Source organism: Tamandua tetradactyla, chromosome 2, assembly GCF_023851605.1.
Source record: "Tamandua tetradactyla isolate mTamTet1 chromosome 2, mTamTet1.pri, whole genome shotgun sequence".
Taxonomy (NCBI): Eukaryota; Metazoa; Chordata; class Mammalia; order Pilosa; family Myrmecophagidae; genus Tamandua; species Tamandua tetradactyla.
This window is the reverse complement of record NC_135328.1, coordinates 164,473,094-164,490,087: the sequence shown is the minus strand read 5'-3', so window position 1 is coordinate 164,490,087 and position 16,994 is coordinate 164,473,094. Positions and strand designations below refer to the sequence as shown.

The following is a 16,994-nucleotide window of genomic DNA, read 5'->3' as shown; positions in this document are numbered from 1 at the left end:
GGCACTGGCCTCTGTCATTTGGGGAACTTGCAGTTCTGTGTGGGATCTCAGCTGGTCCAGCTTGTTCAGACTGGTGTATGCTATGTGTCTAGTCACTGATGTGGCCCCAGCAGTTGTTCTCCTAAGTAATTTTTTTTACATAAATCCTTGAATTTTCACAAACTGAGCGCACTCGCGTAACCTCCCGCTCAGATGAAGACGCAGAGGGTGACCAGTATCCTGGAAGCCTCCTTGTATCCCTTTTCAGTTATTTCACTTCTTATCACCCCTCCAAGAGTGACTGCTGTGCATGAATTAGTTTCACCTGTTTTAAACTTTCTATAAACAGAATTATACTTGGGTCTGGCTTCTTTGGCTTGAGAGAGATTGTGTTTGTGAGATTTATCCATGTGGTTTACAACATGTGGTTGTAATTTGTTTATTCCCATTGCTGTATAATATTCCATTTGTACCTACAGCATTATCTATCCATTCTGCTATTGATGAGCATTTAGGTAGCTTCCACTTTGGGACTATGATGACTAATGATGTTTTAGACATTCTTGTAATGCTGTTTTTTCAATAGTATTTTACTTGTATAGGTAAATATATGTATTTAAATAATACAACTCATTTTAGAATTATTGCCTTATTTTTTTCAAATACTCTTTTTAAATCTGCTTTATCTCTACAGTTTTGCTATTTCTAGTCATCTAAGTGATGTCATACAATTTTTGTTCTTATGTCCTTGTTTATTATAATGAGCATCATGTTTTCAGCATCTTCCATGTTGCAGCGTCTCATGATTTTGTTTCTTTATGACTGAAGAATATTCCATTGTGTATATGTACCACATTTTTTAATCCATTGATTTGTTAATAGAGACTTGGGTTGTTTCCACCTTTTGCTATTGTGAATAATTCTTCTGTAAACATTGGTGTACTAGAGTCTGTTTGAGACCCTATTTTCAATCACTGGGAATTGCTGGTTTATGTGGTAATTCTGTATTTAAATTATGAAGAACCGCTATATTGCTCTCCACAGCAGCTGAACCATTTTACAGTCCTAACAACAACATACAAGAGTTTGTATTTCTCTATATCCTCACCTGTGCTGGTTTGAAATGATATATGTACCCTAGAAAAACCATGTTTTAATCCTAATCCCATTTTGTAAAGGCAGCCGTTTCTTTAATCCCTATTCAATACTGTATGTTTGAGACCATAATTAGATCATCTTCCCTGGAGATGTGATTTAATCAAGAGTGGTTGTTAAGCTGGATTAAGTGATGATATGTTTCCACCCATTCTGGTGGGTCTTAATTAGTTTCTGAAATCTATAAAAGTGGAAACATTTTGGAAAATGAGTGATTCAGACAGCAGAGAAGAATGATATAGCTACGAGAAGCAGCGAGTCCATCAGCCAGCGCTTTGGAGATAAAGAAGGAAAACGCCTCCTGGGGAGCTTCATGATACAGGAAGCCAGGAGAGAAAGGTTGCAGATGATGCTGTGTTTGCCATGTGCCCTTCCAGCCAAGAGAAAAACCCTGACTGTGTTCACCATGTGCCTTCTCACTTGAGAGAGAAACCCTGAACTTCATCAGCCTTCTTGAACCAAGGTATCTTTCCCTGGATGCCTTTGATTGGACATTTCTATAGACTTGCTTTAATTGGGATGTTTTCTCGGACTTAGAACTGTAGAGTAGCAAGTTATTAAATTTCCCTTTTTAAAAGTCATTCTGTTTCTGGTATATTGCATTCCAAGAACTAGCAAGCTAGAACATCACCCAAACTTGTTATTTTCCATTTTTAAAATAAGATCCCTCCTTGTGGGTGCGAAGTACTATCTTATTGTGCTTTACATTTGCATTTCTCTAATGACTATTGATGTTGAGCATCTTTTCAGGTGTTTATTGGCCATTTGTACATCTTTAGAGAAATGTCTATTCAAGTCCTTTGACCATTTTTTAATGGGATTGTTTGTCTTTTTGTTGTTAACACTGTAAATGTTTTTTTTTTTTTAATACATTCTGGGTAATAAACCCTTCATCCAGTATATGGTTTGAAACTATTTTTTCCTGTCCTGTAGGTTCTTTTCAATTTCTTGATCATTTCTTGTTATGCAGACATTTTAAATTTTGATGAAATCAGATTATCTGTTGTTTGATTGCTTGTGTTTTTGGTGTCTTATCTAACAATCCATTGCTAAATCCCAGGTTATAAGATTCGTCCTTATGTGAACTTCTAAGGATTTTATTATTTTACTTTTTATATTTAGGTCCCTGATCCTTTGATTTTTGTATATGGTGTGAAGTAGGGCTTTGATTTCATTCTTCTGCATGTTATCTAGTTATTCCAGTGAGACTTCTTGAAGAGACAATTCTTTCCCCATTGAGTGGAAGTAGTATCCTTGTCAAAAATCTGTTGGCTATAGATGTGTGAGCCTTTCAGTTCTGTTCCATTGATCTCTTTGTCTCTCTTTGTGGCAGTACCACACTGATTTGGTTACTGTTGCTCTGTGATACGATTTGAAACTGGCAAGTGTGATTCCTCCCAATCTATTTTCCCTTTTCAGCATGGTTTTAGCTCTTTGGCCCCTTGCATTTCTGTATAAACTTGAGGATTGGTTTTTCCACAACTGAAAAAAAAGTTTTGATAGGAAATGCATTGAATTTGTTTATTACTTTGAGTTATATTGATGTATTGACCTTGTAAACTCTTCAAATCCATGAACCTGGGTTGTTACGCCATTTGTTTAGGTTGTCTTTAATTTTTTCCAGCAGTGTTTGTAGTTTTCAGTGTATAGGTCTTTTGCATCCTTAATTAAGTTTATTCCTATTTTATTCTTTTAATGCTGTTGTAAATGGAATTGCTTTCTTAGTTTCCTCTTCAGGCTGTTCATTGCTAGTGTGTAGGAACACACACAAAATTTTTTTTTAATTGTTCATGTACCATGCCACTTTGATGAATTCATTTATTAACTCTAATAATTTTCTTGTGGATTCTTTTGGATAACATATATATAAAAATTAATAACCTAACTTTACATCTTGAAAAGCTAGGAAAGAAGAACAAAGTAAACCCAAAATTATCGAAGAAAGGATTGGATTTAATTACTGATAAGGCAAGATTTGCTTTTTTCATTTTGCTAATTGTTTTTGTAGGTCTTATACTTTTTTTTGTCCCTCCTTCCATTATTGCCTTTTTGTTTAGATGATCATTTACATTGAACCATTTGAATCACTTATCCTATCTTTTTGTTTGTTTTTTTTAGATATTTTCTTTATGGTTACCATGGGGATTACATTTAGCTTTCTAAATCTATTAAAATTTAGTTTGTATTTATTTCACTTTTACTTCATATATCGACACATACACTGTACCTATATCCCTCTATCCCTGCCTCATTTGGTTTGCTAAAGCTGCCAAAATGCAATATGCCAGAAATGGAATGGGTTTCATAAAGGGAATTTATTAAGCTACAAATTTACAGTTCTAAGGCCATGAAAATGTTCAAATTAAGGCACCAATAAGGAGTTACCATCATGTAAGAAAGGCTGATTCCATTCGGACACCTGTCAGCTGGGAAGGCACATGGCAACACCTGCTAGGTAATCTAATCAGAAGTTTCCACCCTTGATGTTGAATCAGGATTAAAAGAAATTGCTGTTCCTACAGGATTGAATCGGGACTAAAACATGGCTTTTCTGGGGTACATAAAAGTTTCAGACTGACACACTGCCTTTTATGGTTTTTTTTTCCCCACAAAATGTATCTTTCTGCCTCATGTGCCCAATAACAGATTTATGCTTGTTTTTTAAATTATTTTTATTTATTTAGTTTAAATATTTTTAATGAGAAATCTTTACACACATACAGTCCAGCCATAGTATACAATCAGTGGTTCAAAATATTATCACATAGTTGTGTATTCATCACCATGATCATTTTTAGAACATATGCATCACTCCAGAAAAAAAAATAAAAAGAAAAATGTAAAAGTTCATCCATCCCATATAATTGGGTATTTCAGTCTATCCAATTTTTTATTCTTTATCCCCCCACCAGTATGTTATTTTTTTTCACTCATCTGTCCATACCTTGGATAAAAGGAGCATCAGACACAAGATTATCATAATCACACGGTCACATTGTAAAAGTTATATAGTTATACAGTCATCTTGAAGAATTAAGGCTATTGGAACACAGTTCAACAGGCACTCCAGTGCACCATAAAGTAAAGAGATATCTATAGAATGCATAAGAATATTCTCTAGGACAACCTCTTGACTCTGTTTGAAATCTCTCAGCCACTGAAACTTTATTTTGTCTCATTTTTCTCTTCCCGCTTTTGGTCAAGAAGGCTTTTTTGGTCCCGTGATGCCAGGTCCTGGCTAATCCCAGGAGTTCTGTCCCACTTTGCGAGGGAGATTTATACCTCTAAAAGAGTAATGTCCTGCATAAGGGGGAGGGCAGTGAGTTCACCTGCCAAGTTGACTTAGAGAGAGAGACCACATCTGAGCAACAAAAGAGGCTCTCTGGGGGTAACTCTAAGGCATAAGTATAAGTAGACTTAGCTTTTCCTTTGCAGGAATAAGTTTCATAGGGTCTGAACCCCAAGATTAGGGGCTCGGCCTATTGAATTGGTTGTCCCTACTGCTTGTGAGAATATCAAGAATTCCCCAGATGGGGACGTTTAACATTTCTTCCTTTTTTTCCCAGTCCCCCAAGGGGACTTTGCAAATACTTTTTATTCTCTGCCCAAATTACTCTGGGATGTATTGGGGCATCACACTAACCTATACAAACAACAAGATCCCATGCCCTATTCAAGATACCATGTACTTATGGTGTTCAACTAAACTGACCATACAAGTTAAATTAGATAATGCACTACCCAAAATATGAATTTTGCATTTTTCATGTTAGTTATTGTACTTGTGAATTCCATAGTACCATTTGGTGGTTCCTTATCATTTCTGTGTCATTATTGAATTTCTCATTCTGTTCATATGTTATTTTCCCCATATATTATTTTCCTGATTTCCTTTAGTCCTTTAGTTCCTTGCCCATGTTTTCCTTTAGTTCATTGATCCTAATTGTGAGAGTTATTCTATTCATTAATAATTTCATAGACTGAGTTCCTCTGTAACATTTTCTGTTGAATTTTTTTCTTTGAAAAAAACCCTATTTTCATGTCCTTTATGTTTTGTAATCATCTGTTGAGAAATGGATATTCTGTGCATTGTGTTGTGGGTCATACTGGAAATCTAGTTCTCCCATTCTTCAGTTTGCCAGACCAAGAGTAAGACCAAGAACAAGAAGGAAAGAAAAGAAAAAGGTAGGGGTTGGGGGTCGGGCTAGGGAGTAAGAAAAGAAATAGAGTAGAAGAAATAAAAAAGAAAAAATAATAGAAAAAATGCCCATTGGATTAAAAGAAAATAAAAATAAAACAACATAAAAAAAAGAAGGTGTTCTGCTTTTTTCTGAGTCACTTATTATTGCTGGTTAGAAGCCAGAAGCTGTTTCTATAGAGGTTGAAAAATAGATCAGTGTTTCTGCTTGCCCTCAGAGATCTGTCAGACTCAAAAATATAGAACTGAGAAATTAAAAAAAAAAAAAAAAAAGTATCTGTGCACCCCCCCCCAAATTCCCCCAAACCGACCTTGTCATTCAACCCCAACTTTTAAGGAGGAGGGCTCCTCTGTCAGCTGTGGAGCTATGGGACCAGCTGGTCACTCCCAGAATCTGTGCTTTTGCCACAGCCATTATAAACATCTGCTGCTATGGTGGTAAGGGAATAGAACCTGGTCACTGGTCCATAGTTTCACTTACAAGAGCTAAAGTTTTGGTAGCCTTTCTCTTTCTTTGGCCCTTCTATCATTTTTCTGGATGTCCATTCTTGTTCCAGGTTTACTACCTATTTAATTCCAATCCTTTTTTTCTAATTCATTCATTCTCCCAGTGGAGGAAGCAATTTGTAAGGATTACTACTCTGCCATTTTGCCAAATATTACTTTTTTTCTACTCTTATGTTTTAGGTCATCATTAGAGCTACTTTTTGAGTCATTTACCATAGTTTTCCAGAGTACCTTATTTCCATTTAAATCGTTTGAGATCCAGTACTTTTGTTTTTGTGCATGATAATGTTAAGTACCTACTATTATAACATTAGGGCTATAGTTTTGTTTTTCATTTATACTGTAGGGTATGTTTTTGAGCTTCACAATGTTGTAATCATGTTTGCACTACTTTTTTTTTTTTGCATGAGCAGGCACTGGGAATTGAACCCAGGTCTCTGGCATAACAGGTGAGAACTCTGCCAGCTGAGCCACCGTGGCCTGCCCATGTACTACTTTTTAAAGTGAACTTTAAAAGGCTTACTTAGGATAATATTCTTGATTTATAAATGTGTAATCATTCTCCTAGGATAATCATATTACCCTATCCTTGTAAATACCTGGTTTTTGTTTGTTTGTTTGTTTTGTTTTACTGTGCCCCTCATGTGTCTTCACACAGCTAAGACATCCATTTTACTTGGATAAGCCACTTACCTCAACACTGACCTTTGGTTTAGTTAGCAAACAGCATTCCAGCCCTGGGGTATAAACTCCCTCAGAGCTCAAACCCCATCTGCAGCCACCACCCGCACACCTCACTCCAAACCATTTCAGCATCCTCAGACCCCCAGTCCCTTTCCCTTTTCTTGTACTTTTGCTTTAAATTAACCAATCCTTGACTCTCACAGGAATCCACTAACCTCCACCCCTAGACCACAATAAAGCAAAAGCCCATGGAACCCTCTCACTCTGCTTGTATGCTCCCTGTCTGCAGATTGAGCCCATTGCTTCCTGTCAACCCCTCATAGCACCCCTCTCTCTCTAAGACCTGTAAGTAACAAGCTACCTTTTTTCTTTTTGACCTTGGTTTCTCAGTGTCTTGGTTTCTTGACTTCCACCCAAACCAAATTTAAATCACATTTAACTAAATCAGAACAACCTGTATTAGAACCAGGTTCTGTAACCACCCTAAAGGATGATGGCCATCTCCTTGCATTCTCTCCTGTGCTTTCACTTAGAGTCCCTCCTGAGAGATTTAGATTTAGAGAAATTTTGTAGCCTAAATTTTAAGTCAGATCATCCCATATGTACTCTCAAAAATTTAGGAAATTTCTTGCAGCTATATTTGGTAATATGGTGATAGACTTGATTTTACTTATAGAGGCTAATCATTTCTCTTGGGAACATAGCACTATGGATACCATGATTCCAAAGAGAAACATACTTTTCATGTGTGAAAATTGTATATCACAAAAAAAATTGGGGAATGTAATTTCTACTGTTCCTGCAGAATATGTGAAATTAATAGCAAGTTTCTTTTTCTGGACAGAAGCTTTCTCTTTCCCAGCATAGTTCAAATTATTATGCAGTATGAGTATAGCCTTTACAACAGAGGAACATTTTGGCAATTTTTTGCTTTGCTTGAGTTAATGGTTAAAGTATAATGATCAGTAATTTATTTTTAAGCTTTTCTTTATGTTACTAGATATAATGATGCCATAAACTATGTGATTGATTGAAATGGGATGAGGAGGTATTTTCTATGAATCATTATGGAATATATATAGGAAGAGAAGTGTTCCAGATTATGTTTCATAAAATTATAGGATTTTATGTGCTTGTGGTAAGAAATGCTAGGTTCATTGAGAACAATACTGGAAATTTGAAAAATTATAATCTTATCTTTATGCAAAACAATCATGTATTTAAATTGCATAAGATGGTTGTATAAAGTCCTGCATCTTCAGCGTCAAGAACAATGTATCAGACCAGAAGGCATCAAGAAAATGGCAACTAAAATCATCAAGGTGCTAGAGAGGCTTAAAAGATTTATCGCTTCAGTGTTGAATGATCCTTAGGGATATAATTAGAAAATCTTAGAATTGTAAGAGTAATTAGATTTGAGCTAGTCCAACCTGTTATTAATTCAGGAATTTATCTTAATTCAGGAACTGACAAATGACTCAGTTTCCTCTGTTTGAATGCTCAAAGGTACTATTAAAAGTGGCTGACTCTGGAAACATGCTGGCTGGTTTAAATCCCGGCCCTAGCTGAATGATCATGGACAAGTTCTTTTTTTTTTAATTAGTTTTTTTTTGAAAATATAACAACAAACAAAAATATTCTTAACGTATGATCATTCCATTCTGCATATATAATCAGTAATTCACAATATCATCACATAGTTGGATATTCAGCATCATGCTCATTTCTTAGAATATTTGCATCAATTCAGAAAAAGAAATAAAAAGACAACAGAAAAAAGCTCATACATACCATACTCCTTACCCCTCCCTTTCATTGATCACTAGCATTTCAATCTAAATTTATTTTAACATTTGTTTCCCCTATTATTTATTTTTATTCTGTATGTTTTACTCATCTGTTGATAAGGTAGATAAAAGGAGCATCAGACATAAGGTTTTCACAATCACGCAGTCACATTGTGAAAGCTGTATCATTATACAATCATCTTCAAGACACATGGCTACTGGGACACAGCTCTACATTTTCAGGCAGTTCCCTCCAGTCTCTCCATTACATCTTGACTAACAAGGTGATATCTATTTAATATGTAAGAATAACCTCCAGGATAACCTCTCGACTCTGGAATCTCTCAGCCATTTATACTTTATTTTGTCTCATTTCGCTCTTCCCCCTTTTGGTCGAGAAGGTTTTCTCAATCCCTTGATGTTGAGTCTCAGCTCATTCTAGGATTTCTGTCCCACATTGCCAGAAAGGTCCATACCCTTTGGAGTCATGTCCCACGTAGGCAGGGGGAGGGCAGTGAGTTTGCTTGTTGTGTTGACTGGAGAGAGAGAGAGAGGCCACATCTGAGCAACAAAAGAGGTTTTCTTGGGGGTGACTCTTAGGCCTAATTTTAAGTAGGCTTGACCTATCCTTTGTGGGTTAAGTTTCATATGAACAAACCCCAAGATCGGGGGCTCAGCCTATAGCTTTGGTTGTCTGCACTGCTTGTGAGAATATCAAGAATTCAACTTGCGGAAGTTGAATTTTCCCCGTTTCTCACTGTTCCCCAAAGGGGACTTTGCAAATACTTCTTTATTCATTGCTCAAATCACTCTGGGATTTATTGAGGCATCCCTATGGACAAACCAACAAAATCTCATGCCCTACTCAATTTTCCATGTACTTATGGTGTTCAATTAAGCTGTCTACATAAGTTATATTAGGAAATGCACTAATCAAAATATAAATTTTGTGCCAAATAAACATTTTTTGAAAAGCAGGAGTTCTTAATGCATTTGATTATTCGGGCCTCAGATATACAAGTAGCTTATCAGTATATTTGAAGTGATAATACCATTTCACTGTATGGGGGGATATCTTCATGTATTTGAGTCAATTATTTCCTCAAGTATCATAGCCAAAGTTATACTTCTTCTTATATTACTTTCTGAGTACATTCACGTATTTTTAAATATGTCTGTTTTCCAGTTGAAGCGTATGCATTAAAGAATGGAATACCCATCTCCTTGACTGTTGATGTCCTTGGTCTTACTTCTTTTATCTGGAAAGACCATATATGTTCTCAATAGAGAGTAATTTTGATGGTTGAATGGGAATGGAAGAATTTAACTGTTCTCTAACGTACTGAAAAAAGGGATGTAAGAGCTGGTGGTTTTCATTCAGTCTATCAAAGATATGAGGAGAGAGATATATCTATGCCTCCCTCACCGGCAACTGGGTGTTATAAATTTCCCAGAAGTATGGTCGGGGGGTGGGTGCAAGGATAGTTCAGTGGTAAAATTCTTACCTGTCATGCAGGAGACCCAGGTTAGGTTCCCAGTCTATGCAGTTCCCCCAAAACAAACAAACAAGCAAAACAAACCAACATTAAAACAAACAAAAATTCAACAAATGGTGCTGCAATAATGGGATACTCACATGGAAAAATAGCTAAATGTGACGCTGCTATATAACATACAAAAAAATGAAAAGATGAAAAAAAATTTCCCAAAAGTATGTAATAAACTACCCAGGCATCAGGGAACCATTTAAGTTATTTTAATTGATTACAAAGTCCTTGACATCAATAATGTTTTCTGGAATCTTATAAGCATAATTTAGAAGTTTAGTAAATTATGTTACTTGAACTTGATTTCTCCAAATTTTCTTTTATTAAATACTGGGAAAATAGGTTTCAAACTTCATTGACATTTTTGGGATGATAATTGTGCTGGTTTGAAAGTGCTTTGTATTCCAGAAAAGCTATGTCCTTTAATCCTGATTCAGTATCGTAGGGTAGAAACTCTTTTGATTAGATTATCTCCAAAGAGGTGCAGCTCCCAACTGCAGGCATAGCATTTTGATGGGATTATCTCCTAGAAGGTGTGGCATGCCGGTTTTATGGGTGTGGCCGTTTTAGTTAGATGAGATGTGGCTCTGCCCATTCAGGGGGGACTTCATTAGTTTATTGGTGTCTTTTAAAAGAGGAAACATTTTGTAGAAGACTCAGAGCAGAGGCAGAGACTTGGAGAACAGTTACTTCAGAGACATGGATGTTTGGAGATGCTTGGGGTACCCACAGAGAGAGAAGATGCCTAGACACGGGTAGAGCCCAACAGACATCACCATGTGCCTTCCCATGACATGCTAAGCAAGCCCAAACCCAGAAGTGTGTCCCAAAGTTGTGAGCGAAGACCCACAAGACGCTTAGAGAGGAACTACTGGCATCACAAGCTGGAAGCAGTGAACTGGGAAGAAGAACCAGCAGACACCAGCCATGGGCCTTCCCAGCTGAAAGAGATGTTCTGGATGGCATCAGTTTTCCTAGAGTGAAGATAACCTCTTGTTAGTGCCTTAATTTGAACACTTTCACTAATTTAGAAAAAATAAATTCCTTTTTAAAAAGCTGTTCTATTTCTGGTATATTGCATTCTGGCAGCCTAACAACTAATACAATGATTTACTGCTTGAGAAAGTTGTTAAGGTAAATAATTTCTAGTATTAGGGAGCTCAGTTTTTCTCAAATCAGTACAATTAATGTTTGGCTTGCTCTTATGTGGGGATTATTCTGTTGTGGTTAAACATGCTAGTTCTGAAGTCAGACTGCTTGGGATCACGTGTGCCACTACTTACAATGTGAATGTGGACTAATTATTTAACTTCTTTGTACATGGAGGATAATAATACTTCATAAGGTTGATGTAAGGTTGAATGAGCTGGGCAACTATTACTTGGAATAATGCTTGCTACATAATAAATACATAATGTCATTTTTATCGTTAATAACATATTTGTTATAATGAGCTGAATCCTGACTCCAAGAAATTTGTAGGAGATAGCATCATCTGGCTTCTTGGTTTCTAGCACATAGACTGTGTGTCACCAAGTGAAACAGATGATATATGTTTGGTTGGAGAGGAGATTGGTGAGTTTAGTTTTAAACGTGTTGTTGAATTTGAGATGTTGTGGTATATTAATCTTGGGGTACATGGATTTGAAGGAGGGGGTGTAGTCATTGGCATATTGATTGTAATTAAAACTGAGCAACGAATGATATAACTTAAGAATACCTTGAGCTTAGGTTGAAAACTAGGGATACTAACCTTTAATAAGTAGGTGGAGGATCTGGATGCCATGAAGGAGAACATCTGAGAGTTAGTAAGAGAACCAGCTAGGAGAGAATAGTGCCAATCAAAAGAGGGAGTAATCAGTAGTGTCCAATACAGCAGGAATTACAGTAAGCTGAAAACTGAGAAGTATACATGGGTTTATAATGGGTCTTTGGTGACCCTTTGGTTTCAGTAAAGGGGTAGAGGCAGAAGTTAGATAGCAGTGAGTTTAGAGATGTTGATAGACTATAAATTCAGACTACTCTTTTGAGAAATTTTAATGTAACAAATGTTGGAAAATAGAAGAGGATACAGGATAAATGGAAGTGTTGAGGTTTATGTGAGAGACTTGGACATGTTTATAGCTCAAGCAGAAGTAGCTGTTAGAAAAGGAAATGATCAAATTAAGAAGAGTGTACAAAATGAGTACAAGAGCACACATTGATGAGACTGGCCTTGAACAAGAGGAGAGCTACAGCGTCCTCTGAGACTGGAGGAAAGAGATATGTGGGTATAAGTAAGTTTAAGATGGAGGTCTAAGAAGATAAGGGAAATGACTTTTAATGGTGGCTTCATTTTTACCAATGAAATAGAAGGTGAGTTTACTGAAAGGAGCCAGAGGTTGAATAGATGTTTTGAGGATTATATCCCCTCAATCTGGGATTTTTTCACCTGTGCTACAGTACAGTGTTAAATATATCACTATTAGTGTGAATATCATGAATATGTTATATGAAAGGGGAGGGTTTATTGTTTCATTTAGTGCAACATATATTTATTAGCATTTACTGTTTACAGAATAATGTGCTACGCACTTCCTGGGAGATTCAGATGAATATTAACTGTGTCTTATTCAAGGAAGATATAAACTAATAACTCATGTCATATTATTTGTCACATATACACATGCTTATAATAACCTAATAATGGTAAATGTATATAAATTTTATAAATATGATGTGAGGGTTTGATAGAGGTGGAGATCCCATCAGAAAGGGGAAACAGGATGGCCTTGTGAAAAGGCAAATACAAAGGGCTACTATGGGTTTTCTGATGAAATAGTAAGGAAACTAGTCCTAAATTTTTAGTTTATCTTTGGAGTCATTTATGCTCTCAGTCATTCAGCAGAAGAGGAGAAATAAAGAGATCAATAAAATAGTGAATTCTATTCTGTCCAAAAGTTATACCAAATTTTATTATATTTTTTATGGGAGAATCTAGAATTCGTTATTTCTTTCCACAAATATTTAGCAAACATCTCGGTGCTAGGTGCTGAAGTAGAGAGATTACTACAATTGAGTTTCTGTCCCACGGAGTATTTACTCTAGCAGAAGAACAGAAATGAAAAAAGATAATTTCAGTTCTGTGCAATAAGCGTTAAAAGCAGTATATGTGAATAGAGAAATTTTGGGATGCAATGGGAAGAAACATTAATAGATGATTATGTTTCCATTACTACAGCAAACTTTTCCCTTTTTTTCTTTAGTTGGAGAACATCAATTGACAGGCCATAAAGTGGCAGTTAAAATCTTAAATAGACAGAAGATTCGCAGTTTAGATGTTGTTGGAAAAATAAAGCGAGAAATTCAAAATCTAAAACTCTTTCGTCATCCTCATATTATCAAACTGTAAGTATTTTTTACCGGATAGCACAAACAAGAAAACTGTCTTAGATATATTTTTTTATGAATTTGGAAATAATTGGTTATTTAGTTAAACCAATTCATTAATAATTTTGAAAAAAATATATTTTTAATATTCATATTCAGCAAATGTAAATTCATCTAAAATCCATGCTTTTATGCACACTTTTGATTTAGTTATTTGAAAATTGATATTATATTCAAGTGATAAACTCAGATTTCAGAATTGACTCTTAATCTCAGTATTCACTTTAAAGGTTAGCTAGGACTTTAGATTCCTAGGCTCATTTTGTAATTTTTTTTAAGTCATTTTTTCATTTAACATATCAGGCTGTTTTCTTTTTGGAAAATGTAGAAAAGAACTGTTAAAGATTATCCCACATAGTATGCTACTTGTAGAATTGTAGGTATTACTAATTACTAATACTAATTACTAATAGTAAAGCTTTTTGGAAGCCTATGCTGGTTTGAAACTGTTGTGTACCCCAGAAAAGCCATGTCCTTTTAATTGTAATCCACCCTTATAATAGGGCAGACCCATTGCAGGGTGGGATCTTTTGATAAGGTTGTTTCCATGGCGATGTGACCATTTGATTAAATGGAGATGTGACCCCCACCCATTCAAGGTGGGTCTTAGTTTACTGGAGTCCTTAAAAGAGCTCACAGAGGGATAGAGCTCAGAACCAACACAGAGAGCAGAGAAATGAAACCAAGACAGAGATGCTTGGAGATGCTAAATTAAGAGATGAAATCCAGAGTTTGCCCTGGAGAAGTTAAGTGAGGGCCCACAGAATCTCAGAGAGGAGGCCTCTGGACTAGGAGCTGAAAGTGATGAAACCGAGGGGAAAAGGAGCAGCAGTCATTGCTATGTGACTTTCCATTGACAGAGAAAAGTGATCATGCTCGGCAAAGTTGAAGTTATGCTCTTGCTGATGCCTTAATTTGTACATTTTCATGGCCTTAGAACTATAAACATGTAACTTAATAAATCCCCTTTGTAACAGCCAGTCCATTTCTGGTATATTGCATTCCAGCAACTTTAACAAACCAAAACAGATTTTGGTACCAGAGAAGTGGGGTTCTGTGGTTTGCAAATACCAAGCATGTTGGAATAGCTTTTTACATGGTGTGCTAGTTTGAATCTATTATGTACCTCAGGAAAGCCATGTTTTAATCCTGATCTGATCTTACAGGGCAGCCATTTATTTTAATCCTGTTTCAACATTGCAGGGTGGAAACTTCTGATTAGATTATCTCCGCAGAAATGTGGCACGCCCAGTTGTAGGTTTGACCTTTTGTTTTTTAACTGAGAAATCTTCACACACATAACAGTCTATACATGGACTCACGGTATCATCACATAGTTGTGTATTCATCATGATGACCATTTTAGAACATTTGTATCACTCCAGAAAAAGAAATTAAAAGAAAAAACTTATACATCTCTTACCGCTTACCCCTCCCTGTCATTGACCACTAGTATTTCAGTCTACCTAATTTTTGCCCTTTATGCCCCCCATTATTTTATTTTTTATCCTTATTTATTTTTTCTTTTACTCATCTGTCCATACCCTAGATAAAAGGAGAATCAGACACAGGTTTTCACAATCACACAGTCACATTGTAAAAGCTATATAATTAGACAATCATATTCAAGAGTTAAGGCTACCAGAACACAGTTTAGCAGTTTCAGGTACTTCTTTCTAGCCACTCAATGCACCATAAATTAAAAGGGATATCTGTATAATGCATAAGAATAACCTTCGGGATAACCTCTTGACTCTGTTTGAGATCTCTCAGTCACTGAAACTATTTTGTCTTATTTCTCTCTTCCCCCTTTTGGTCACAAAGACTTTCTCGATTGCATGATGCCAGATGCTGGCTCATCATGGGAGTTCTGTCCCATGTTGCCAGGGAGATTTACAGCCCTGGGGGAAGGCAGTGAGTTCACCTGCTGCATTGGTTTAGAGAGAGGGGCCACATCTGAACAACAAAAGAGGTTCTTTGGGACTAACTCTTAGACTTAATTATAAGTAGGCTTAGCTTCTCCTTTGTAGGAATAAGCTTCATAGGAATGAACCCCAAGATCAAGGGCTCAGCCTATTGATTTGGCTGTTCCTGGTACTTGTGAAAGTATCAGGAATACCACAGATGGGTAAGTTGACAATTTCCTCCTTTCTTTCCATTCCCCCAAGGGACTGTCCAAATTACTCTGCTGTATATCAGGGCATCACACTAACCTGTACAAACCAATAAGATCTCACACCCTATTCAATATTCTGTGTACTTATGGTATTCAACTAAACTGACCATACAAGTTTAGATTAGGTAATGTGCTACCTGAAATAGAAATTTTGTACCAAATAAACATCTCTCCTTTTGATCTCACATAGAACTTGAAGTTTTAAAATGTGGACCATATCATCCTTTACCCTGTATTCTGATTTACCTTACTCCTACCCAGATCAGCCTCATTCATATCTGCAGTTGAAGTTTGATCACTTTTTCAACTTTTTTAACAGTTGCTATATTAAACAGCGGGGTGATGCTTACTTTCATAGCTTCAGAGTTCTAACTCTGAGACTCAAATGTCACATAGATACCCAAAGTTTCTGGGAATGACCAGGTTATGTACAAACAACTCAATATCTCAGAATTCAGAAATAACATTTAAAACTCCTGAATATATCTGACTGCTGTAAGAGCTTACAATCTAAGACCCTCTACAATAGGCCCCTTTTGGGCTCTGTTGCTGTTAGCCACTATTCCTGTGGGGGTTCTTCGCTTCGCTTTTCTGGGGCTGGCTTTCTTCTCTTGGTTTCCCTTACCTCTCTCCAGGTTTTGGCTTGCTTATCAACTCACGGCAATGTCTGCTGGGCTCCAAACATCTCTAGATATCCATGTATCTGTTCGCAAAGTATCATCATCTGTGTCTGCTCTGGTCTCTACAAAATGTTTCCTCTTTTAAAGGATTCCATTAAACTAATCAAGACCCACCTGGAATAGGTGGAATCACATCTCAAAACTTTGAACTTTATTGCTTTTATGTATATATGTTATTTAAAGAGAAGGAAGAGTATAACAGAGAGGATAGGATTTAGCAAATGAGTATGACTGCTGTATCATGTTGATATTTCTGTTGGTCTCCAGTGTCTTGGAACAGCTAGAAGAAAAAAAAAATCATGGCACTGTAACCCATACCAAACTTTAACATCTGTTTTTAACTACTTGCTAAAGTATACTTATGATATTCATTAGACATCCAAGTAGAGATGTAAGTAGGCTGTTGAATATGTGAGTCTGGCATTCAGAGGAGAAAGGTACAATCTAGAGAGATAAATTTGGAAGTAATAAGTATATAGATGGTATTTAAGATATTTAAAGTCCTAAACTGGATGAGATCACCACAGAAGTGAGTATAGATAAAGAAGAGGTCCAAAGACTGAGCACTAGGACACTAGGACACTGAGAAGACTGGGAGATGAGGAGGAACCAACAAAGGAGAATGAAAAGGAATATCCTGTGTGGTGGTGGTGGTGGGGGAACCAGAAGAATCTGGTTCCTTATATTCTTAAATATATAATATATAAGGTTCCTTATATTCTTAAATATTGAGTAAGATGAATATTAAGAATTGACTATTAGATTTGGCATGGAAGAGATTTCTGGTGTCTTTGAAATGAACTGGTTTATTGGAATAGTAGGGGTGAAAACCTGATTTGACAGGTTTAGAAG

At 36.3% G+C, this 16,994-nt stretch overlaps 1 protein-coding gene across 2 annotated transcripts in view; it reads left to right on the top strand.

Moving 5' to 3' along the window:
- Positions 1-16,994, top strand: part of PRKAA2 (protein kinase AMP-activated catalytic subunit alpha 2) — a 129,303-nt gene that overhangs the window by 32,806 nt on the left and 79,503 nt on the right. Inside the window, exon 2 of one of the 2 annotated variants that reach the window (XM_077149521.1) lies at positions 13,103-13,244. The exons of the other annotated variant lie outside the window; for it this stretch is intronic. Within the exon in view, the coding sequence (XP_077005636.1) occupies positions 13,103-13,244 (142 nt within the window). The remainder of the gene's footprint in view (positions 1-13,102; positions 13,245-16,994) is intronic. 2 annotated transcript variants of the gene reach the window in all.